The sequence below is a fragment of the Chelmon rostratus genome, chromosome 22 (genome assembly GCF_017976325.1).
Source record: "Chelmon rostratus isolate fCheRos1 chromosome 22, fCheRos1.pri, whole genome shotgun sequence".
NCBI classification, from domain to species: Eukaryota; Metazoa; Chordata; class Actinopteri; order Chaetodontiformes; family Chaetodontidae; genus Chelmon; species Chelmon rostratus.
This window is the reverse complement of record NC_055679.1, coordinates 6,132,837-6,159,335: the sequence shown is the minus strand read 5'-3', so window position 1 is coordinate 6,159,335 and position 26,499 is coordinate 6,132,837. Positions and strand designations below refer to the sequence as shown.

The 26,499-nt window shown below is 42.9% G+C and overlaps 1 protein-coding gene and 1 long non-coding RNA gene across 2 annotated transcripts in view; one reads left to right on the top strand and one right to left on the bottom strand.

Annotated features, from left to right (window-relative positions):
- LOC121625479 (synapsin-3-like) overlaps positions 1 to 22,662 on the top strand; it is an 83,340-nt gene extending 60,678 nt beyond the window's left edge. Inside the window, exons 6-13 of the mRNA XM_041963568.1 lie at positions 7,867 to 7,929; positions 11,856 to 11,998; positions 13,331 to 13,405; positions 13,646 to 13,748; positions 20,197 to 20,328; positions 22,023 to 22,041; positions 22,153 to 22,309; positions 22,539 to 22,662. Coding sequence (XP_041819502.1) covers positions 7,867 to 7,929; positions 11,856 to 11,998; positions 13,331 to 13,405; positions 13,646 to 13,748; positions 20,197 to 20,328; positions 22,023 to 22,041; positions 22,153 to 22,309; positions 22,539 to 22,662 — 816 coding nt within the window. The remainder of the gene's footprint in view (positions 1 to 7,866; positions 7,930 to 11,855; positions 11,999 to 13,330; positions 13,406 to 13,645; positions 13,749 to 20,196; positions 20,329 to 22,022; positions 22,042 to 22,152; positions 22,310 to 22,538) is intronic.
- On the bottom strand, positions 4,965 to 14,953 carry LOC121625482. Its single transcript, XR_006007915.1, has 2 exons — positions 14,793 to 14,953; positions 4,965 to 5,924 (listed from the first exon to the last, which is right to left on the bottom strand). It is a non-coding gene; the product is annotated as an uncharacterized LOC121625482 (long non-coding RNA).
- Positions 22,663 to 26,499: the final 3,837 nt, after the last annotated feature.

Here is a 26,499-nt window from a genome sequence, read left to right as displayed (position 1 = left end):
GTTTTACAGTGTAGCTTTGGAAACTACACACACAGCTGCAGAGCTGCGCTACAGGCTACAGCATCTCCTCAAAAATGGAACAACACATTGGGACGACTATACCACGTGGAGACCACAAGAACTGTGACAGGTCAGCTTTGGCTGTTTTTGTTTTCTCCTACAAGTGGAGACTGTTGACTGTTGTGAAGGCAATGTGAAGGAAGTTGTACAAAGAATTAAACATAAACATATTAGCTACACAGTAGTAGTTTGCTGTTTTTACCAGTATTTAGTTTATCCTGTTCACCATCTTAGCTTAATGTGTTAACATGCTCATATCTGCTAATTAGCACTAAACAGAAGTACAGCTGAGGCTGATGGGAATGTGATACATTTGCAGATATTTGTCCTTAAATCAAAGTACTGGACAAATAGAATGTTTGGCCTGATGGTGGCGCTAGATGAAAAGTTCGAGGATCACCAAAGCCAGTGAGTTTTAGCCTCTGGGGATCATGAATTTGGAATGCATGTAAAAGTTGTGAATGTATTTCAGTCTGGACCAACACTGTGGACCAAGCTACAGGCCAGCGTTGCCATTCACGCTGCTATCATGTCTAAAAAATAATACTTAAGACTAAATTACAGTAAATGCACAGGAAATGTAAGAGCCAAGGAACCCTTTCTGGGCATAGCATCAAACACTGCCCAAATATTCAGAAGTATATTCAGATTTTTGGCAGCATGTGCTGCTATTTGTTGATTTCAGTTTTCATTTCACAAGTAGATATTACCAATGTTTTTTTAAGGCTCTGTACTTGAATTATTTGTCCATAATGAGACAGGCAGTCATGACATCGTCCACAAAACAATCAAGAAGAGATTTGTTCCTGGTTTTGTGGACAACCTTTAGCGATATGCAGCTGTTGTTTTGGTGATTTGACACAAACTCAACTTGCAGTAGAAAGTCATGAAACATTAGCGACTGGCGACAGATTGAATCACTCTGTATGGCATTTATGGTACGGTACGACTTTTGGCTGCTTTCAGTGAAGCTAAAATGTGACAACTCTTCCTCCCCCAATCACTTAGCAAGTTGCCGCGATAAAGCAGGTGCCTCGACCACCGGAATACACCACCACCCATCCCCGTTGCTTCTCCATCAGCACCTCAGTGTTGCTGGGGAGCATCCGCCCTGGAAACTTCCATCCTCAGGAATAAGTTGTGTTTTCCAGACAGCTGTCTCCCACATGGAAATACACCAGCACGGACCCTAATGGAAGCCAGATGAGCTTAAATTCCACAACAATAATTATCATGCCCCATTAGACAGCCTTTACTGTATACACTTCAACACAATGGGCATCTACTGTTGGTTGCAGTTTTGGGAGGATGTTAGCCCACAGGGGTTACCATGACAACTTGTAAATGTCTGTTTTGGGCGCGTATCCAGGAACTGTATGTGTCATGCTTATGTCACTCTTCGTTTTGGAACATGTGTAAAATTTGTTTTGAAGCTTTACAGTCTGAGGCATTTAGCCTGCTGCTGTTTCGTTCTCTTGAAACTCACTACAGTTCGTCTTATGTACAAATTAGAGATCAACATTTCTACTTTTGAAATTATAGATGTTAAAATGCCACTAACAAGACAATATCAAGTCATACCAGATATGGGCCTAAGCAGATTGTTTACAATCCTGTATGAGCTGTGCAGTATGGGAGATTTGTGAAAAGTGGTGGAAGTCACTGAATTGATTTCTTGCTCAGAGTTAGATGACAAGATTGATCCCACTCTCACGTCTACATTTAAAACTGAAGCCAGCAGCTGGTTAGATCAGCTTAGCCTAAAGACTGGAAACAGGAGGAAACAGCTGGCCTGGGTCTGTCCAATGGTAAAAATCCACCAGAACCTATCAAGATCACTAATTAGTGCATTATATCTAGTATTCCTGCCAAACTCCCACCAAGAAATAATCCCGGACATGACATCCTGTAAAAAACACACGTTGTCAATTTGCATGGATTAAACAAGTGGTATATAGTGATCATTAGTGGGCTTTAGGGGTGCTGTTAGATGGATTTTTTTTTTACTTTGGACGGAGCCAGGCTAGCTGTTTTACCATGCTTCCAGTCGTTATGCTAAGATAAATCATCTTCTGCCTGTAGCCTTATATTTAGCATCCATACATAAGAGTGGTATTGTAAGTGAAGCATGCATTGTTACTGCTTTGTATCAAGAAGCAACTTTTTTGTGGAAGAGGCGAAAACAAAAAGACTGAATCTCTAAAACAGTAAAATGTAGTTCCTCCAATCACAGCTTACCAATGACAATAACTGGTGCCTGTAACTATGATACAGTTACCCTCCTTTGATTCTCCAGTTTATTGCTCTATATACGCTCAGTCCATTTTCAGACAATTGAAACACTACACCTTCATTGGTAATGTGTTGGAAATTCATCTGCATGTCATACTGAGCTGCTGTACCCAGCATCACAGTGTAAAGTAAGGATGTTGTAGGAAATCTTTGATTCCAGTGCCCACATTAAACAATTTGTGTTGGTTCAAAGTGAACGATTAAACTCCTGCCTCCATTTGAATCCACTCATGTCAGGTGTATAAATTCAGTCAGTAACTTTGCTGGGGCTTGCATGATAAACGTTATTGGTCTCTTGAGGTTCACTTAATCCGCAGGCAGGGTTTGATGTGGGCAGGCTGTCTTTGGTCCCGCTGTGGTCGGACTCTTGAAAAGGATTCGGGGTCGGGGTCCCCTGCTCTCGTCGTCTGCCCAAACCATCGCGCCTCATGTCTTCTCCTTGATGTGGCAGGTTTGACTGGCCATAATAAAAATTAAGAGATCATAAATGCAGGATGGATGCACCATGTGCTCTGTTGGATAATGAGTGTGTCCCCAAAGAATGATTCAACGACTGCTCAGCAACTGAAAGCTCTCTACACCGCTTTCACTGGATTAGGTGTGTGTGTGTGACCCATTTCTGCTTAGCTTTGTGTTCAATACATTACATTATTTTACTTTACTGTGTGAATTAAACTGGCAAAATAGAACATTTTTATTAAAGTCTATAATTTGAAGGGAGCAGTAGGGTTGCTGATTAATGTCAGGCCTGTACTCTACTTTGGAAACATTTCATGGTTTCCCTACTGATTTGTCATAGATGGCCATGGCGACTGTTTTTTTAAGTAGTTTGGTCAGTGTTCGTAATGGTGCCTAGAACAGTTAAAGATCAAAGTTCTTTTAAAAATTCACCTATCAATATTTTTATTTATACAATGGATCAGGTGACAATGTGTAATTAGAAACGGGTCGCTCCTGGTGATAAATCCACATACAATTTTCATGCAACCCTGGAATTCCTCTCAGCTCTACGTACCGTTTTAGCATCTTTCAGTTTTTTGTTTTGGTTTTTACAGCCAGCAACCTGACTGTTATGGTTGTCACCTGGTTCCAGACTCAGCAGGCAGCTTTTCTCATCAGAAATGCTGTAATAAAGCCTCTGTACTATCTGGCACCAGCACACAGTCTACTCTACCAAGCGCTAAACAGCAGAGCTAAGCTAGCTAATGAACATAGTGCAGGATTTAGCTGGTTAAGAGCCACATTTTTGACTCAGAAAGTGGTAGAGACCAAATCAGAGCTAAAAGGAGACTGAATGTTGAATTTACATTCACCATATGAATGTTAATGATTCTGTTTGTCCGCTGGATGTGTAAATCAGCAACTTTATACTGTGTTAATATCCAAAGCTGTGGTCATAGGTTGTCCCGCTGGCCCCAAGCAGCCAAAAACTCAATTAGTGCTGCTTTCAAGCCAAAATGATCTTTATCTCATCTAATGTTGTTGGGATTAGAGCCGATTATAGCCTTTTAAAGCCACTTTTTTAAAAAAAAATCCCCAGACCTTTAATGCTTTGTTTTGGCATCTATCGCAGAGTTTTACCTTAATCTTTAATCTTTTTCCAAATCCGTTATTAAATCAAGGTGTGATCAATTTACAACCAGTTTCTAATAGTACAGATTTGAGATAGCGAAACCTAAGATTTGACCTGCAGCACCAGAACAGCTGCTAAATGGAACTTGTGGTAATTGTTCTGTTTGTCAGCGAATGGGAAATGTTTTTTTAGTTGTGATTGGTCCTAATATGTGAAGTGGTGAAAGGAATGCTCCTTGTGTGGACCTACAGGTATATCAGTAATGGATAAAGACCTTCTGTCGTGGTTCCCTCACATCTTCAATGTGCACAGTGGGATGTGGAAACTTCCAGTCCACCATGGACAGAGGTTTTGTGGGATTGGAATGTCACATGGAGGTGTTTTTGAAGTTAGGGAAGCTGATTCATCTCAGACACTGACCTGCGCGACAGTCCTACGTGACTCACTTACAACCAGCTTCGCATATACGGCCAGAGGGAGGGGATGCATGTGTGGGTGGATGGGCTTCCCTGAAGTATTTCCATTATGTGCCAGGCCTGGTCGTCTGGCACGTTTATTGTAAATGAAGGCAGCCTGTGTGTTACGAAATGAAACATAGGCTGGTGAAATCACCCACCATATAATTAGCTTTTTTAACGTGACTTCTTAACGTCTTTACCACACTGGATGCCTTTTACAGATTTCTGCTGGGAACAAAAGGGCGAGTGGCGCGCATGCAACTGGGATGAAACAGAAAGCTGAAGTTTTAAACCAAAATTTCCACATCTTAGAGCTCACGGCCACTAATGGCCACCTTAGGCTTTTTTAAGGACGGAAACTTGTTTTGTTGAACAGTCTTGTAAAGAATATCAGTTACTGTAAAATAGAGGCACTCCCCATAAAATAGCCTCCCGTATGTCTGATGGAAAGGTCCCAGCCACAGTTTTATAGCGAGAAGCTCCAACAGAGAAGTAAAAAATCCAAGAAAAAGCATAAGGTATTCAATTTGCAAAAAGATTTTCTAAAAAATATATATAAAACCAAGTGTAGAGTCATGAAATACAGGTCAAAATAGTGATTTAATAACAATATATAAAACAAGTTCAGCATCATATAGATTTTGCAGACAGATGATCACACCAACATTTATGGCAATTGCATTTTAAAGGAAGTTTTGCAAAATGTTGGCAAAATCAATCATGCTTTAGTCACTGGACTTGTTAGCCTTGCTTGTTGGCTTGGCTTGTTAACTTCAGTAACATTCTTCTAGCAAGTTCGCTAGCTGTCATTTGAGGTTTTATAGCCCATCGGTGGCAACAATCCTGTGAACAAAATGTCAGTGAGGAGTAAATGACACAGTGGAGACAAAACAGACACAGGCTTTGACAGCTATTGTGACTAGTGTGTTAGCAGTTAGCTTGCTACATACAGATGTTGACCAGCTAACCCAACTAGGCCACCGAGCTCCTAGAACCACAGATATCTGAGTGAAGAGTTCTGCTGCGCTTCTTTCTGGTGTGATCGTGCTTTAAAACGGTGAATCAGCAGACTCTGGAACAGCCAGGATGAACCTGCAAACCGTCTGGCTCATATGGTGTCAAAATGTCAGGCATTGCTTTGTGGCTTATAGGTAAATCCTTCCCAGATATGGCAATTTCAGTGACGGTGCTTTTTTTTTTGTGGTCAGTGAGGCCGTCAGAAAACAACAGTGAGCGCACGTCTCCGTCTGACGCTCCGCTTTCATCGGGGGCGGAGGATGTGGTCGTCTGTCCCCAACATGTTCGCCGTCTGCCGTCATTGGCACGCTGATGGGAATGACTGGAAGGAACATGTCCAGACAGAGTGGGTGGCTGCGGCCCCTTCCACCCGTAACACTTCTTTCCAGCGGACGAACAGACGTCCACACTGTGCCGCTGCTGCTGCTGTGCTCCTCTCACATACTCGCTAAACCTCAGGCATCTTATCATTCGTCATGTGAGGCGCACACACGTATCAGCTGTGCCGACTGGCCTTGCATAGCCTGTTTGTAAAACACAGAAAATACTACCTCATTTTGTTGAAAGCCATTAAACCAACTTAATTCCTACTAATAATAAGAGTTATGTAAGAAGGATTTGTACCCCAAGCCATGATAGCTTTGACTCTGCTGCTTTGATGCTGACAATTCTTTTTTATGGAAGCCCACCAACGTTATGGAAGTGCAACACTAAATTATAAGTGTTCCTTTGATATCAATTGTGGATCCTGTAGAGTTTGTTTGAAATCTATGACTCAGCAACATCATCAGGCACTTGGTATCTTCCCTGGCGTCGCTCTGCCAGGCCTGTGCTGCCCTCTGGCTTGTCTCGGAGACTTTTAGACTAGAATCTGGTCTTCAGCGGTGAAAAACATGATTGGTTTGGTTGATGCAGAGTAGCTGGCTGTCTTCTGGTGTAGAATATCCCACTGCTTGTCCATAAAAACTTCACTGGTTTGCCTTGTGTGGCTGTTTACACTCAGACTCTCTGAATTGCAGTTAAATCTACTATATTCTTACAGTTGGTATTTCCACACTTTACTGTATTGCTAAATGCATCATACATGCAGTACATCACTTTTAAGTGGATTATAAAGTGGACTCCTTGATACAGTCTTACCTCCCTTCTGTACTCTGGCACTTGTTAAGTGATAATGGAGACAATTAGAGCACACTTTATCTTGGCAGCGTGTTGGCCAGGCCTGTGCTGTCAGAACCTGTCAGCAGAGGCGGCGCTCATACCCTCAAGCAGCTCGATGTCTGTTCAAGGCTCAGCACAAAACAAGCTGTCAGCAACATTAGGATGTGCGGCCCTGTCAACTGTCGGGGAAGGGTTTTGGATGAAGTGTGAGCAGCTGTTTAGCAGTCCCTTCCTCCATGCGTGATCCGGCCCCCGTGCCTTTGGCCTGAACATTGATTACGCGATTTAATGGGGCTTCACCTCGAGGCGCTCACACAGATAATCACTGTAAACTTTGTGTAAACTTTTGGATTCTCACATCTGAATGCCTTTGTGAAAGTGCAACACGCATGAACACATTCTGAATTACGAGAAACATTTGGGGGGGAAACGGTCCTGAGCAACAGTCACATCTGTCTAGAAGTGCGCCTGAAACCCCACATTGAAGCAGGGTGTTGTTTTAGTGCTAAGCTCCGTGCAGATTCTGGATGATGTATAGAAGTGTATGTGCAGTATTTGTATGCAAACATCAATAAATTATCACAAAAGTACCATTTTTTATTCCTCATTATTGCTGTTAACTGAAGAGCCCCTTACACAGACAATCACTGCTGCCTAAGAGCTATTATCACAAGGTTGGAGGAAGTCCTTTTGAAACTGGAAAAGTCCCTCTTACATTACATCCCACTTACAATCATATCAGTGGATTTTTCAAGGGGCGTTTAAACCACAGGGAGGTTTGAAGTAATCTGTTGATGTTTCACCCTCTTCAGTCCTCCAAACTATGAGAAACAGCGTGTTTGCAGCCTGTCTGGTTTGTCCACAGTCTCAGTGAGCTGTGGTCTTCCACCCAGCTTCCCAGAACCTCGCTCGTTTGTGTAATAAACCAACATTCTTCCGTCTCCACCTCGCGCCTCCTTAACAGGGCAGCTTTAAGTTCAGCGGGATGGCAAGAGCCAGTGCGTTTCTTTACAAGGCCACGGTTCTGGACACTTCACATACGCATCCAAATCAGTTGCAAAGGAAATAGTTTTCCACTTTTGGTTGTCTCTCAATGTGGTGTTTACCACATGTCTGTCTTCTTGTATATTTAGAGTGCCAAGTACAGTACTGAATGTCCCTACTTAGTGTGACATCCTTTTCTGAGCAGCCAACAATCCCTGAGCTTCCAACTTTTATTCTGCAGGTTCTAACTCCACCACCCCCACCCAGCTACAGAGAGACCAAGGTTATCATACCAACTAATAGTCTGATGTTGTTCTGCAGGTCACAACCCCTTCCTACCCGGTGGTGGTCAAGATGGGGCACGCCCACGCTGGCATGGGAAAGGTGAGTTCCTTGACATAAACAGACAAAAACACACACGATCTGTTCTTTTATGTTTGTCACAACCAAAATAATTTGGTAAATGAAAAAAGTCCGTGTCACACTTGAAAAAAATGACTTTTTCAGACCACCACACAAAGTTCAGATTTCCACTTTTAGCTGCTCAAATTTCAGGCTCACACTCACACTTGAATGCGTCTCGAGTCGAGTTATGCAAATCAAACATGTGATGTTCGGAGCAGCTTTGACTGGTCTGAGGTTCAAAACCGGCCAGAGATTGGAAACCTAAACCCCCATCATGTCTCCGTGATCTTGAAAAGCAGCCATGATGGCCAAATCACAGTTCTGATCAGGCTGTGAGGTGTGCAGTATGTTCCTGCCTCACTCTGTCTGCACTGTTACGATGGCAGAAGCGCACTCCGACAATCCACTGATCAGGTCTGAGTACAGCACACGGGTAGTTTCACTTTTGATGTTGTCTCACACAGTCTGGCCGCCTAACGGTTTCAGACGATCTAGCCTGATTGCTGCATGGAAATAACTGCACACTGATGTTTAGCTGTTTGAAGACACGGAGTTACAAAATCTACACAGCAGTAAGAAGGTTCACACACTTACTCTCTCTCTCCCGCCCGTTATTTGGATTCACAGGAGGAGACACTTCCTATATGTCTTTTGCCCTCGTCTGTCTGGATGGGCTTGGTTTCCTGCTCAGGAGCCAGACATGCTATAGAATTTCCCTGAAGGCTCAAGGGGAACTTGGCAGGCCCTTGTAGAGCAGGACCTCGTTTAACCCCTCAGACCTCACAGAGCTCTGAGAACGGACAGGAACATGTGGGATTTAGGTCGTTGCTGTTTGGTTTGCTTTTGACAGTAAAGTGTAATGCTTTTGTAAGTGGATCAAAGGATGCTTGCTGATACCACGTTTACTCACCCAAACTCCACCTGTATGATGTAACATCAGCCATAACTTGATGGTGCTGCATGCAGCACTTGAGTCTAAGTAATCATGTCATTACATTGGGCCCTTAACACTATGACTGTAAAGATAAATGAGAGAACTGTGATAGGCTACTTACAGTGTTTTCCGCTGTGAGCCTCTTGGTTGCCTTCGGAAGAAAACCTGCTGAAACAGGAAGAGGGCGCTGTTCTTCCAAAGCAAAGTTTGGCATACAACATAACTTAGAATAAAGCACACCCCGACTCAATTTGATGCTTTTAGGGGTTTTGCTGCTATAGCTTTACATGGTCTGGTATGACCAGTATTCTATTGTGGCTATAATAACTAACTTAATGACTTTTCTCTCTGTAAGTTTGCAGTTACATTGCATTTTATCATGCTGCATGTGAACATTTCAATAGTTTCATCACAAAAGTAAAACATAAACAAACACTATCTCACTAGGAGACATGTTTATTGTTTCCTGTGGTCTCATTTCACTCGCACTCAGTGATGTCTTTAAGGCAAGTGACCTAAGAGAATCATGAGAATTTAAGGGGAAGTCAGTGTGCCACTGTCTGTAATGACTGTACCATGTGTGGCCAGAGGGGCCGCTGTTCAGCAAGAGTTACACCGTCACAGTTGAAGGGAAGTTTGATGTTTTGGTCACAGGAAATAACAGCCCCATCTGTGACTCCAGGACTTCACATGTAAACACTATGATTCAGTCACATTATACTCTGATGTATGCACAGTATAGCTCACACTGGCAACACAGCACGAATGTATCACATGGGAGTCAATGAAAGGGCTAAGAAATGCTAACAAAACACCTGTGTGAGGGTTAATGTTAACTGGACTTTGATAATGTTGGTATAGTCACATCATACCAACCAGGTTTCCATTACATGTTTTTTGATCAATCGGCTGTGTATTTCAGCCAGTATGTCATCTGTATGTCTGGACACTGACCAGTATGACATGACTTTTTCCACCAGACGCCGTTCTTCATCTCTATGCCAGCGCTTCACCTCCTCTGGCTTACCTTTTCGCTTTCTGTCTGCATCGTTACGGTTTGTTTAGTTTCTCAGAGGAATTGCGTAATTCTCTGGATGGATTTGCGTGCTTACAGCTCAGAGCTGGACCTGCCACCAGCTATCAAGTTCTACCTTGAGTCACTTCCCTTCACTCGCTTGATTTTGTTTTCTCAACTTCTGCCCGCTCTCTGCACACGGGAAAGGTTGGGTGCTCAGCCTCAAGGCTTCAGTCACTCTGTATAGCATGAAAGAAATTAGCTGGATGCACACACTTATAATAACTATAATAAATACTGTGCACATGCCTTTATGCCATTTATAAAATAATGTGATAGGCAATAAACAGTAACAGGCCAAGATTAAAATTAGAATGTGTGTGTGCTGTATTAATGCTGCACCCTTGGATTCAACATGAGAAACAGTTCATTTCTGTTCATCTGACATGTACTTCATCGGCCTCTAGTCTGCCTTCTGAACACATTCGAGAAACAAATGCATTTATTTTCAGTTGGACAGCTTTTTATGTGGGTTTCAACAAGCATTTTCATTTTATTGCCCATCAAACTAACAACTCTGTTTACTGGACCACATTAACCATCAAAGCCGCCTGCTCTTCTTTTCAACATTTAAACCTACTTTTATTGTTTTGGTACCGTTCTCGCTCTTGCTCCGTTTTGCTTTATTTGTTTTCCCTCCGCCGGTCCTCTTGTTCATTTTTTGCCGAGGCTTGCATCATTTTTAAAAGCTCTTCGGGATTTCTTTGTTCCACCCGGATAATTTGCATTTCTTTTTTTAGTGGTTTTCAGAAATTGTTTGTGTGTGAAAGTGCATTAAATTAAATCCTTATAAACACAGCATGAAAGTAGTTCCTAAGACCTCACAAAGAGTCTAATTTCCATTTGTGCTCTCCATGCCATGCTAATATACAGTGTCTAGTTTACTCTATATTAGCATCTGTGGCAAAATTAGTGTACCCTGCACACCCCAGAAAATACACAAAGCCTAACTTAAAGCAACAGTCAACTGCGAGCACATTTGCATACCACTTTAGAGTGAATTACTGAACTAAACACCTGCTAAGGCCACATAAATCTACATTTAAACTCATCTTCAGAAGAGCAAAACAGTGTGATGAGTTGAAACCCCAGAGGAACAACTAGCGCTTCCTGCCTCCTCTATGTGCTTTGTGTTTTTTCATGATGTGACCTTACCGTTCCCTCCACTTTCTCTCTGTAGAACTGTGACGATACCAGTGAGCTGGATGGTGATGAGTGAGTGGAGGCTCTGGACTGAATCATTTAGCATCTTAGACACTGAGCGCTGGCAGTTTGCAATACATTAAAGCTGCTGATGAATGAGTTTCCCATTTCCCACGACCTGACAGAGTACACCTCATAAATCTATGTATCAGCATAGTTAAAGAAGATATAGAAAGGAGAACCACAGAAAGAAAAATCATTTACAGAAAATCCAAAGAAGAACACATCAGAGCAAGGCTGTTTAAATGACAGGTGATGCCTGAGAACTTTGGTGAGAGCTTTTGTATCCAAGATAGTGTCGATAGAAAGAAATGAGGGTCTCACAGACTGCCGCTGAGAGGCAACTAGTTGTTTTCTTCCTATTTTGCAATGTCGCACCTCATTGTTACCTAATTATCTAAAAGTTATGGTGAAAAATACCTTTGGGTTTTATGTAAGAGCCGTGTTTTGTGTTGATGGGGTCCCATTGCGTCATTTCCCCCCATTCTGTGTACAGTCTACAGCCTAATCACTCCATGGGAGTGAGGTGACGTAGTTCAAAGCCGCCCCTGGCAGTGTTTCCATCCAGGGACCCTTCATTATCCTGCCTGTGCAGAAGTGTGAAATTCCTGTGGGATTCTGAGCAGCCACTGCCGGCTTTGACGACGCGCTTTTTAATTAACCGCTCGCTAACAAGTGGCTTCTCTCCCGCAGATCAAAGTTGAAAACCAACAGGACTTCCAGGACATCACCAGCGTGGTGGCTCTGGCTGGGACCTACGCCACCACCGAGCCCTACGTCCAGTCCAAGTATGATATCCGCATCCAGAAGATCGGCAACAACTACAAGGCTTACATGTAAGATGTTTCACACCGCCAGCATCATACGTTTGATAGTGGGGCCAACAAGGTCAAAGAGCGTAACTTTATGTCAACACATGTGATGGCTGATACCATTACAGATGAATTAAGCTGCCTGTAAAGCTATTATATTGGACCAGTGTTTACAGTTTTGGCCACTTTCCCACCAGAAATTCAATTTTCCCACGTTAAAAATCCTCCATAAACAGCATTTAAACCATCATTAAACAGTGCAAACTATGGAACTATGAAACCACAGCAACTAAACAAGAATTCCTTTGCACATTTTATTTGCATCTCCACCATGGAACCATGGAGATCAGGCAAATTTCTCTGATAACCGATCGAAACAGCAGGCTGACGTTTAAAGTGTGATTCCCATCCTGACAGTTCCTACGCCATCAGAAAGCACTACACCCAGAGCAGGGACCTTTTTTTGGATCAGAAGCTACGACTGTGGAACTAAATAAAGTCGCTGGGTCCTCCGGCTCCTCGGTCGAACACAGCAGCTGTGGGAAAATGCTCTAGAGATGGTTTGCAGTCCACTCAAAAACTCCAGGAACTTTTGATGTTTTTTTAAATTCTTATTAATTTGACCTTTATTTCAACTAAAAAGCCTTTCTGAGGTTACGGCCAAGATAATAATAATAATAATAAATGTAATTTCTAGTGCACTTAGTTAAAAGGTTAAGCAAAAAAAAAACATTCATAATCAACATTCATAGGCCTTTCTGAATAAAAACGTTTTCAGGCCTGATTTAAAAGAGTCTAGGCTCTGAATAGCCCTCAGCTGGGTTGGAAGGCTGTTCCAGAGACGTGGTGCGGCCGAGCAAAAGGCTCGGCCTCCCATGGTGGAGAGCCTGGTGCTGGGGATTTGGAGGAGCAGGGTGTTAGTGGATCTGAGAGTGCGGGTGGTGGACTGTAGGGTCATGAGTTCTTGGAGGTATGACACACAGTCATTTGGAAGCAAGAGACCATGTTCAGTAAGTTCAGCCGAGCATATAGCAACAGAGACTGTGAGTCAACGCCGTCTTAACTTTCAGCTTTCTGAATCTGAACAACTGCTTAACCAAAAGCAGAAGAACAGAGTAGCCCAGCCTTGTCTCATCTCCGAAAACATGACCCTAAATGGCTCTGACACAAACGTAAAGTAGGTGTGGGTGGCAGTCATCATCACTGATGAGCTGACCTGACGATAGATTCTCCCATGAGCTTTTCTATTCGGCTGCACAAGCGCGAATTGTGAGTCACTAAGTCTTGGGGAAGTGTTTCAGCTGTCTGGCTGGAGGCAGGTTGATTCATTTGTTGATGCTTTTCTTTGGTTCGCAGGAGAACGTCCATCTCTGGGAACTGGAAGGCCAACACAGGCTCTGCCATGTTGGAACAGATCGCCATGACTGACAGGTGAGCTGACTCAGAGATACGGTGGAAAAATGCCGACCTGTTTAGACAATTTACTTCCTTTCCTGTATTTTAAACATTCATCTCTCTTTCTGCTAAATCTCACACCTATCAATTCCGCAAACTGACGCCGCTTTTATGCACAAATGCTGTTGATGCTTCAACCCGCCCTTGATGATATCTGCAGCCATTATTGCGTCTTTAATTATTGGTTTATCAGTTGCTAGTGCCACTGTGTTCTAGATATCGGCTGTGGGTGGATTCCTGCGCTGAGATGTTTGGTGGCCTCGACATCTGTGCAGTGAAGGCTGTCCACGGAAAAGACGGCAACGACTATATCATTGAGGTCAGTTTGTTTTCAGAACCACCGCCGACTTCAGTCTGAGAATGCACAATGGAAAATTAAAGACAGTTTCAAGGAAAAGGGCCTGAAACCTTCTATCAGGATGATATACCTACAATATGTTTCACCTCCAGTGTATTTTGGAACACCCAGCGCTGAAGTCGACTTGAGTTTTGCTTTATGTGAGTTGAAATTTCATCCAAAATTTTTTATAAAGGCTACCTGTTGAGTTTAAGGTGGGTGGGCAGATGGAAAATGTGCCCCATTCCAAACATTTGCTGCATTCTTGGCAAGTTACAAGAGCTCGGCCTCCACCAGTCATCTGGATACCAGTTCTTAGCAGGGCTGCAAAACGCCCGTCTCCTTCCCTGCTGATAATATTTCTCATATCATGGTGAAAGTCAAAAGGGAAGGGTGTAGCCAGACTTGATGGTACGTGATCATCAGAGCCTTGAAAGAATGATTAGTCTGGAGACCAAACACAGGCAGGAGAATGAAAACAACATCAGGAGTCAGCGGTTGACTCACTGCGTCGACCAACACAGCCTGTTTATTTCGAGTCCGCTGGTAAAGTTTGGCATACCACGTGCAGTTTCCAGTTTTTAGACAAATTAAATGGCTGTTGCATGACCCGACACAACCAATTTGGTGGAGGTGGAGGATTTCCTCCAAAGTAATTTTAAGTTTAGTTTGGGTAAGTTTCAGTCCCCAGTGGGATGAACATAGCTGTAACGCTGCCTGGGTTAAGGCTCTTTTCCCACTATTCCAACCCATGCTGGAAACATATGCAACGTGACATCATGTTAAACCTGCTCTAATCAATATTTTTATATAAACCACTCATCAACTGTTTCTGTGTAACATAAAATGAATTGTTCATTGCTCATAACTCCGTTTCTAAACACAGCAAGCAATTTCCAGCAAAGATGTGATGATAGCGACACTATACGCTACCTTCCTAGCGCCGAAGGGAACATGAAGTTAGCGACTGGCTAGGGAAAACAGTTGTGCGTTTGAGCTAAAAAAAAGAAGGAGAACTGGACTTACATCCGCCAGGTGTCCAGAGACATGACTCCAGATGAAGGCTGGTGTTGCTCTGTCTGTGCTGGTTGTGTAAAAAAGCAGTTTGCTGACCTGTTTGGTAACAAGGTTAACTTTTGTGTTTGTGCTTGATAGGTGTGTTTTTCTCTCAAATGGAAGACATCTCAGTCTGCTATCAGCACTGTTGTCACTTTCTTCACTGGCAGATATAAAAACAAACAAACAGTTAAATGCTCAGGCGGGTTTAGTCATGTTGTATGGGTGTTGCTGCAAAACAGGAAATCAGTAGCTGAAGTGGAAGTCGGCGAGGTAGGTTGAGAGAACGGGAGAAAGAGGCGAATCCTATCACTGTCTTCAAGTCCTCACTCAGGAATGACTGATGATATACTGTGTAAGAAGATGATTTGGGGAATTTTTCTTTAAGAATTGTCCCCAGGAGACAAATAATGCAATCATCTGTAATCAGTTTTGTTTTAAGAACAGATTCCTGTGTCTTCACATCTGAGGAAACAGGCGGGTCTGGGACATCTGATGTGTCCATATTTAGGTTGAGTCCACAGCATCAGCCTCTCTCTGTCTGTACCCTGGATGAGGTCAGCAGTGAGAAAATAAGCCTCTTTTTGTGAACTCTAGCTATCTCAGGAAATATCTACCACCTCCCCAGAGATGCATAGTCTCAGAGTCGGGCTGTTTAGAGATAAACTGGTGACACACTCGAGTAACAATGTTCTCCGACGGGCGACGCTTCCTCCTCATCGTCTGCTCTCTCTAGCTGTCTCTCTCTAACCCTTCAGCATGTTGGAATTCAATTAACCGCGACAGGGAAGAGCTGTCGGTCCATCACAGCGGGAATCCGTTTTTTGTTCCAGACAAAGACATCAGGCATGACACCTCTCCCGAATGAAAAGTAATGAGCTGCTCGGGGGCACTTCATTAACGGTTTACTGCAGCTGGCATCAAGCTGCAGCCTCGTGTCCGTTCACTGAAAAAAGTGTGCAGACAACGCAGGATGCTGTGACGTGACAAGCCACGATATCCTCCAGCATCATGACACAGCACAGCTTCACGCCATGTGACATGAAGTGACATGATATAACAGTGGAAAAGCATGACATGACAATCACATATTTGAAATATCATGCAACAATGTGGTGATGTGAACACCCACCGGAAGATCCTTGGTGTTGCTGGTGCTGAGCTTCAGGTGAGTGTCGCTGCACCATGTGATGAAGCTCTCGATCACAAGTGAAGACAGCATGCTTCTCACTGGAAGTTTTTCACCTGAATCATGTATTTCAATATAGTGATTATTTTCATTTTACCAAAAAATACACTAAAACCTTATGTTAAATTCCTTCAAAGTCTTCACTGCGTGCTGTATATTATATGAGTCTGACAGACATGGATGTAAACTGCAACGTGACCGGCTGACGGAGGCACACAACTGCGATGCAATCATTCTAGTTTATTCTACATTTATGTATTTGGCAGATAAAGTTACAAGTTACTTTGAAGATGATTCAGGGTTTAGTGTAACAAAGACAAGAGTAGCTTATAAAATAGGTTAAACTACACCTTAATTCATTACTAATAACAATCCAATAATAAAGGCTAATATAATATTCTGATAGGGGCCATTCTGTCTCCTAAATTTACTTCTAATGTTGTAATGTTGTACATTTTCCTGCTAATGCTCATGTGTATATATACACTTATGAATGAGGGACTTTTATTCCTAATGGAGTATTCTTATACTACAGTATTGTCATTTACTACTTTATTACATACTGAAATAAGAGATCTCAGTACTTCTTTCACCACTGGTATCACTAGCATGATGTCATGCCACAACATCCACACAATACAACAACACAGAACACATGGCAACCTCAATCACATGATAGGACATGGCACAAAGACGTGTCGATGCTTTCCAGGGAGGAAAATCACAGCCTTGTGATTAAACGATACATGGACTTGGACTGGATTATGCTATTTAGCACATGGTGTGCACAGAAAGTGACAACATGCAGACTCAAAAACCATGACTTCACTTGACAAACAAATGATCTCAGTAGCGTGACTGATATTACTTGACAGAATGACAGTGATGACGCAGCCGAAGATGACAATCATGACTCAGTGACATGACGTATTATTGCCTGAGCTCCAGTATTTGGTACAGGCCGAGATACCGAGCTGAGATGAGATACAGTAAATAGAGGTTAAGAACACGGCGTACTCAGTAAGATAAACTTTCCATGTTATCTTTGACTTTTTTTTTTAAACTTGCCCTGCATCAAAAATACATTAAGCGAGCAGCGATACAAACGCTGCTATCTTCCAGCTAAAATTGTTCTCCCACCTTGTTCCCGTCCCTGTGACGCCACTACACCGTAATTTTGAATGAGCACATTTCACATGTTGTGCTCTGTGAACTTTCCCATTGAGCAGGCTATATTGTCCAGACAGAACACTGTGCAGCTCAATAAAAGTGCAGAATAACACCTCTGTGTTCCAGAGCTGAAAAGGCCAGTGGCAGCTCCAGTCTTCTGCTAGATGACTCTGTATCCTAATAAATCAGCAGGGTGGATCCCGGCCCTGCTTGCCACCGCACGCCGTTTGAAGTGGAGCCTGGCGGTCGCTCGCCAGGCCTCTGCTCAGTCCCTTGTGGTCATGACTCAACCGGCCAAAACGCCGTGCCACGCCCCACGTCACCACCAAATCCTCGCCAAGAAGCTGGGTACACGCAGAAAAGGAAGGGCTTTAAAGGGTTCTCTGGTATGGATAGGGGTTCTCTGTAGCACACTGTGAACCCAAAAGGTTCGATCTCAAAGCACTCACGAAAACAAAGGAAAGAAGTAACAAACCCTGGAGCATGAAAGCCGTGATTGTATTTTCATACTCCAGATTCCCTGGATTCATTTCATTCAAGAATGCACGAAACAATCCGGTCCCATGGCAGATCTTAATTGTGCTTTGTGGTTTGACATGTTTCCACATGAAACATGATGTTGGGAAAGGATTTAACATCAGGAAGGGTTTAACTAAAGGGACCTGATTGAGACGTGTTCAAGGGCGGCTTGGCTGGGTCTTACCGAAATCTATGTCATGTTTTATTGGATGGAACTTTTATTTACTCTGCAGAGTATATGAGAAATGTGCGCTTTCACATACTGTAGCAAAAAGAGTGAGATTTTTAACGCTTGATACCAGAACAGTATGATGTGGAATTTCATCTGACCTTTAATTGACCCTTTGCTTAACCACATCCCCTGAGTTACTGTTGCTACGTCAGTCAAGCTTTACATTCTCCCTCGTCACAAGTCCAGTTTACTGTGATAACTGTTGCAGATTTACCATAAATATTCATTTTTGCATGATTTGAGACATAAGAAGACAAAAACCGCTTGTATTTAGCCATCGACTGCTGATTTTGTCTACTGAGATGACTAAACAGTGGCAGATTTTAAACTGTCGGGTGTAGCTAAGGAAACCAGGGCTAGCTGCATGGATTGGTTGAATCGCTGTCTATCTATACACAGCAGATAGCTTCACCCAGATAGCTGGGTGTTTTTTAAAGTAATAATCTTGAATATTTTCATTTAAATGAATGTCTGTTAAGCCACTTTCTGTCAAATGAGGTAGCACAATGGTTATTGAGCCTATGGCCCACTGATGAAAGGTCTTGGATTTGCAGTATTACATACTGGGTGTCTGTTACAACATTCCTGGGACCACCACCACCCAGAGGAGTTTAGGTCCAGCAGAGAGGGATGGTGGAGCATATGCAACACACTCGGCTCACTTGTGTGTGAAGCAGCACACACCGATTTTCAGGTCTCTGCTACACACTGGCTGCGTGGCCCAGGTGCCAACTGGTCTCAGAGTTTGGTTCGCTGGGAGATGAAGTCCAAAAGCACACCTGCAATCACTGCTTATCGCCATAGGTGGCGCCAAAGAGAACAAAACTGTGATCTTTGAGATTGTTGCTTTGTGAGTAACATTAGTAACAACAGGTCGGTGGCTCTGCAGGGTCTTTGAGTACATTAGTAGTATCTTGTGCCATCAAAGGTGATACAATTTCAATGTGAGTAAACACCACACCACATGATTCGTGTGTTTATATGCTTCTAAATCAGCCTTCCTGGAATTGCTCTTGAGGGCTGAAAGTGTTTTCCAATTTAATTTAATTGAGGCAACTAATGAAAACAACTTCAGCCAGAGAAAAGGGAAATCCCATCTAGTGAAATGAGCAGTCGCAGTGTTTGTTTGGAACAGGATCTCTGCAGCACATGGTCTGCCTCTGCCTGGCATACACCGTGCAAGAGGATCAGCGCACGCATGCATGCCCGGCGCTGTGTTTACAGCCTGCGGCCGGGGCGCGGTGCAGCAGCCTCATCCACCGCAACGGGCATCTGCATCCGAGCCAGCAGCGCCAGCAGCCACACTTCTCTGCTCCTGTTTGTTTTGGTCTTCAGGGAGGAGGACGTCCCCACGTGCTCTGTGGTTCTGCAGCACACGTGTACGTGCATGTGAGCTCAAGTGGTGGGAAAGTTCTTTTTTTTTTCCTCTTTGAGGTAAATTATTTGTGTGTTGCAGTGGATGTAGTCTGTGCCCTTCCAAGTCATACTTGGGGCAACATAATATTTACAGTTAGAGTCACATTTTATCTGCTGCATACTGGAAATTCTAATTTTAGGTGCTGTTGGCCCATCAGAGGGTGGCACAGAAAAACAGCAGTTAGTTTGAAGGATGAGATTTGTGTGTTCAAACATACCTATTCGGTTTATCCACCGCTTAAATGGAGAATAGGTCAGGAGCTCTCAACATTTTGAACCCTTTAAATGAAGCTATTCATCGTCTCAAGCTGCACAGGCACAATAAACTATTTCTCCTTTAACTTTGGTTCATGTGATTTGTTATCAGAGAGGGCTGAGGGGCTGACGACTGGAGGATTTTAAAAGAAAAAAGCGAACATTAGAGAGAAACTCTGTCTTGTTGTTGTCAGTTCTTCTCCCCTCTGCAGGGTCTCATGCCCCTGATTAAAAAGTGGTTGTTGTTGCTCTGTTGGAGGCTGTAGCAGGACAGACCCAGGACAAGGGGCTCTCTGAGGAGTCTGATAGTGCATGGGAACAAACAGAGAAGTCAGTGTTGTGCTCAGTGCATCCGGCAATAAATTGTATTTAATGCCAGAAAAGATTTGTATAGCTGATATTGTCTGAGATCTCTATAAAATGACTCATCACTGCTGGCAAAACACCACAGTGTCAGTTTTCATGGACATCATCTGGTTTGGGTTTGGGTTCTCGGATAACAGATGCAACACTGCCATCTAGTGGAGGAATATTAAAGTTTCAGTTCTACAGCAGTCATCTGGGAACCTGATTGGCTTTTTCTCTGTCTCCAGGTGATGGACAGCTCCATGCCTCTGATTGGTGAGCATGTGGAGGAAGATAAACAGTTGATCACAGAGCTGGTCATCAACAAGATGGCCCAGGTGCTGCTGGGAGTTGCCACACCTCAGCCTTCCTCCGTCAAGGTATGTGCACATTGCCCTTACATACATAGCTGATTAATACTATTATCAGTACTATTGATACTGATATTTAACAACACTGTTAACTACAAACATAACAGTTGTTAATACTTGTATAATTAATAGTAATAAAACTGCTATCATTCTTATACAACTGTATTAAACAGACATTTACTCCTACTTCTACCATTACTAATACCACTACTTTATACTGTTAGTACTACTACTACTACTACCATTGCTACTTATATTATTACTACCAATATTACTAATAATAAACTTTATAGCTATAATACCTTGCAAGAATTGCAGCTCAAAGTGCTTTTTAACAAATAAATCACATGCACCAAGTGTTTCACATAAAAGAACAGAATGAACATAAAACAGGGATATGAAATTAATGGAAAATAAGAGGGAGAATAAAACCTGCTTGATAGTAATAATAAAAATGAGACAAAACTAAGGATGGTAATGGAAAGTCTCTTATTCCTTTAATGCATAGCAGTCAACAATTTCAGCCTTAATAGGCGAGCACTCAATTTCGCCTTGTGTGCACCAATGCTAACTCTGAAGCAAACAAGCATGACAGAGTCAACCAAATTCCTGATGGACACAGATCCACCAATGGTCTTGAATAACCAAAATAAGCCTGCTTCAGCCTTCCCATGGGATAACCTCACTGTGGGTTTTATCTGTGTCAGGCACAGCCCGAAGCTTCCCCAGAGAGACCCGCTCTGTTGTGGTGCTGTGTAGGGTTAAAAGACACACACCACTGTCTTTTATGAGGTGAATGAATAACATTATAGTAGTAATAAAGTTAAAAATACCATTAAGTGCGTTCCAACAGCGGAATCACATGCACCCAGTGCTTCACATAGAAAAGACATAGAATGGGCATAAAAACAAGGACAGAAAATTAATGTGAAATAAAATGGAGAATTAAACCACTGAATAATAGTAATAATATAAAGTTAAAAACAGAGTACAGAGAATGCATAAAATTAATTAGAATACAACATTTTAAATGATGTGCAGTCGTTCATTAGTGCGAGCCAAAGTGCAAATGTTTCAGGCCTGTATGAGGAAAGTCAAAGCTAGTTAAAGACTAAACTGAGGAGATATGTTTTTAGTACTTGACCTGTTAATAGCATGCTATGCAGCGGAAGTCTCAGACATCATCCATCTCCACTGGAGAAGGACTCAAAACATGAGGAAGCCTGCGGAGGCTTTTCAGTGTTTCATCGGAATGAATGGCACCATCTTTGATCATGGTGTCCACATCTTACATATTTATGGTGCTGAGAGGGGCTGAACCTTGTTAAAAGCAAGGCTCTCTGCAGGCTTATTAACGTTTTCTTTGAACCTTCCTCTTGGCTATAAACTATAACACATATAATATATAATATAAGGATTAAACTGGTTGAACTTTGTGTATCCTGATCTAAACCTCAATATCTTCATGGAACTTCTAATGTACACATAAAAAAAACTGAAATTTTCCCACATTTTTGGTGCAGGAACATTTTTTTGTGGCAGATTTTAATTTCAAAGACAAAATCCTTTGTTTGCAATGTAAGGGATGTTCACGTCTGACAAATGCTTCACCACTGCCACTGTATGTTTGGTGTGTAATATGTCCATGTGGACTGGGCACCTGCCACCGCCTCAGTAATGACTCTGTGTCCCTTCGTCCACAGACCACACAGCCCAGGCGAGGTAGGACGCACTTTTTTGTTTGCTTGTTTACTGCGACAGAGCACTCGCTGCAGCAGCATTATGGAACGGCAAATAATTCATCTGCATGTAATTTGTGTGTGCCTACTGCAGGGGGACACCGCTCTGCTTCCGCCTCTCCCTCCCAGTCGGCCCAGGGTTCACCTCAGCGAGCCCGGTCAGCCACCACCTCGCCCAGCCAGGCCTTCCAGCCCGGCCCCATCCCTGCCTCCTCCGGGCCTGGAGCTCAGAAACAGTCACCGCAGCTCAAGTAAGTCCACACTGGAGGTGATAGCACATTAATGCACCAAACAGTTACTTTGTATTTGCTCTTTCAAAATGTGGCTGCAGTGAGTGTAAGGACAGTGATAAAACGCTAGATAATTAACAACTTTGCCGATTCATTCACTATGAAGGGATTTCTTTGCATCTGAGCGCTCAACTTTCCACTTTCACTGAAAAAGCGGGCCAGTTAAAAGACTGTTCTCTTCACTGCACAGCAAATCCCAGTCGCTGACCAACACCTTCACAGAGACATTACGAGGAAACGTGACCGACGATGAGGCCAAAGCTGAGACCATCCGCAGCCTCCGACAGTCCTTCGCCAGCCTCTTCTCCGACTAAAAGCCTCCCCGGAAGCATCCTCCTTCCTCTCATGTGTCAGGTTCGAAAAAAAAAAAAAAAAAACCCAACAAAATCCTGACTGGGTTATCTGTTCTGGAGTTTCCTTCCTCCTTTGAGCCTCAGCTTCCTGTTCCTCCTCTTTCCCTCTCACTGTTTGTGAAGTTTAACACCTGGTGCAACCCACTGTCCTCAGATCTACGATTCATTTATCACTAGAAAGGCCAATAGATTTTGGGGTTCTTAAATGAAGGACACCAGGGTGTTGACTGGAGATGTAAGATTTTAAAAGCTGCCATTTTAGCATTTGCTTGCCTTACAGGAGATTTTAAGGGGTGCAGGATGTCGGTGCAGACGCATAATCAAACCAAATCCCATTCAAATTTCTACAACTTTTGTTCATTTTGGTGAACTTGTCTGTTTCCTCCTCCAGTTAAGAACAGATGAAGGAATAGATCCATGTAATCATCGTTTTGGCTTTCACTATGTGCCACTGCATCTGTCTCTGTATACCCATAATCCTTTGTGTTTTCAAAAAAACAAAAAACACTGCAGTGATCATGTTAGAGGACTGAGGCATTTTCAGGCAGCTGTAATTCGGTGTGTTTAAAGTTGAAAGGAAAAGCATCAGTGAAACATGTGAATGCCCTGTAGAATTTAGATCAGCAGTCAGCTGATGGCGGCCTGGCCTTTCTAGTGGTAAATAATCACAGCTCATACTGCTTGGTATACAGTCCTTCTGCATTCTGTTTGTCCAGCCAGTGAAACTGTTCATTATCGGGTCATGTCTGAATTGTTTTATACAGGCATTTATTTATTAAATCAAATTTCTTTTCATTCTTTTAATTGACTCACAGCTTCAAAACTGCTTGCAGATGTCTACGGCAATATTCTTATCTGACTCTGTTCCTCATGAGAAATGTACTGAATCCTCACGGTTCACCAGCGATTTCGAGCATCTTGCCAGCAGCCACATTTCTCAGACATCCACGTGCTGTAGACACATATTGGCTTACATAGCGACTCCTCCGCCCAACATTACCAAAGTGCTTTTTAATAAAAACAGAAAAATCCCCCACCGCACTGGGTCAAGCATACAATCACACAGCGAACCAACCTTTGAGCTTGTGTGATTTCACAAGGTGCAAATGCTGTACTGGCTTACAGCCATCGTCTTCCATCACAGCCCAGATCTTCCCCTGCAGTTCTTCTGTTTCTTAATGTTCTGTGCTTTGTGAATAGCACTGTGGTGTATTTTCTGTGGGGGATTTGTATCATAACTACTACTGCAATGTGTTTGAGGGTAGACAGTGAGGATGTAATATTTTGAGACTTTAAAATGTGGTTAAGTTTCCACTGAGGCGGAAAAGGTTCAGTTGTATAACATTGCATCTTATATCTTGATTCTCTACAATCAGTGTCAGCTGGAATTATAGATATTTTACCATCATACTTTTTTAAGTTTTTGGTCAAATGGTGTATATGCAACATCTGCAGTGGTAGCAAAGCAGACATCCTCTTCCAACGTTCATCCTGCTTTGGAGCTGCATGTAAATGTTTAGTGAATGTCGTGCGTAGAGTCCAATTCCAAACCAACACAAGCTCACGATCTTAAGTATTCTATAAAGACTGCAAAAACAGTTGTTATGATTTGTTTTACGGTTGCTGTAATTTCTTAATTTCTGAGAACGTTTCCTGGAAATGACGTTATTTGGTGCAAATTATAGCGAGCAGTTACTTCTTCTATTTCAAGGAGATAACTAAGAAGCTGCAAGGACCCATACAGTAAACTGTTAACAAGTAATTTTTTTTCCAAAGTAATCGTTTGGTGCATCCACACCACGTTGCAACAGCCTGGTGCTTGGAGCTTAGAGAAGGAGATTGCCTGTATATTTAGCTTTCCGCAGAGCACAGTCAGAACCTAATAATCTGTAAATTGCTCTTTTTAGCAGGAAATTATGAAGCCGTCTTGTAGTTGGCACCATAATTATCCATCAAACAGAATAAGCCTAGATATGTTTTTTTCCTTCCATTTCATTTGAAGGGACCTGGACCAAAAAGAAAATTATAACCCAGATCTTTTATTAGGGACACGGGGCACGCTCCGAGTCACTGGCTCCTACAGCTATGAAATAGCTGCAGGAGCCAGTGACTCGGGGCGTAGCCCCGAGTCACTTATTACTATCCCGCGCGTTTCTTCTTCTTCTTATTAGGGACACGGGGCAACGTCCCGAGTCACTGGCTCCTACAGCTATGAAATAGCTGCAGGAGCCAGTGACTCGGGGCGTAGCCCCGAGTCACTTATTACTATCCCGCGCGTTTCTTCTTCTTCTTCTTATTAGGGACACGGGGCACGCTCCGAGGCACTGGCTCCTGCAGCTCTGCTGCAGGAGCCAGTGACTCGGGGCGTAGCCCCGAGTCACTTATTACTATCCCGCGCGTTTCTTCTTCTTCTTCTTCTTATTATTATTATTATTTTTCATCTTCCTCCAAGTTTTCGTCCTCAAACTCGCCCCGCAGCTTTGAGAAAACCCTCGCAAATTATATATCAAAACGTGCGTATTGTTCGGGATCGGTGTGCTATTACTTTTCTCAAATTTATCGCAGTTTTTCGCGTCGTAAGACGCGAAAAACTGCGATAAATTTCCCATAAGAAATGAATGGGACGGGCGAAAAAAACAAGATTGAAATTGGAGTTTTTCAAACATCTGTAGCTCAGGCATACATTCACCGAGAGACTTCATTTCAACTTTAAAATGTAGACCCAAGTCTGGTCTATTGGTGTGTTCATCCACATTTTGATTGGTCCTATAGTTTTTGATCAGTCACTGTTCAATGACAGTGATCGTTTGGCGGGAAATTTTGAGATTATAATGGGTGTGTATTGCGCGGAATGTTCGTGCTAGAGTGCGTGCTAGAGTGGCACAGAGTCTAAAAACGATCTGAAAATCTTCTCTTTTTCTCGTCGCTACGGCCACAAATTACACTCTACACGCATAATTTTGGGATCAGTTTGTAGACAAACTTGTCCTCTTTCGTGTGATGCCCTCGAAAAAACCGAGAGACTTACTGAATTTAAATAGTGAGGCTTTTTGTGTAGCCAGCTCCCTCCTGCTCTCCCATTAAGTCCCATGTTAAAATTCAGAGCTGTTTTGGGAAAAAAGCAGAAATGCCTCCTGTCTTTAGATCGCCATAAAACGAAAAGTTGTTGTGTCAGGAATAAAACGAGGTGATGGTCGGACTCAGGAAGTTCTCGGGAGTCCGATGATCTATAGTACACTCTGATACGAGGTACGGTTCTCTCACCAGAGGATTTAGTTCAGGAGGTTCGCCGAACCCAAATCTCACTGCATACAATACAAACTCCTGTTCTCTGAGTCGCAGAGTCTTTTTAAGTCGACCATTTTGTCATTTTTCTAAAGAATATCTGGACATAAAACACACGTACATCTGGCCCAGACTTGTCCGCATCTCACAGTGTAATCGGTTTTTTGATAGCAGCTACGGTTTTGACACAATCGCAAGTTGTTCGGAAGAAACCGACAGCGAAAAAGCCGCTTTTCAAGGGAAGAGTTTAACAGGTGCAACTGTCATTTACACACACACCGGTCAATAACCCACGCACACACATCTGCAGGACAACAAGCCTGAGAATGATTATCTTAACGAGCTCAGTCAAAACAAGGGCATTGTTTGAAAACAATCTCCATCCAACAAACAGTTAAACTCAGCTTCACCAAGCGCTTTGCCAAAAAGGTTGAGACAGTAGTCACACAAACACACACACAAGCAGGGCTAACCAACAGCTAAAAAGTGATTAAAAACAAGCACGTCAAAACT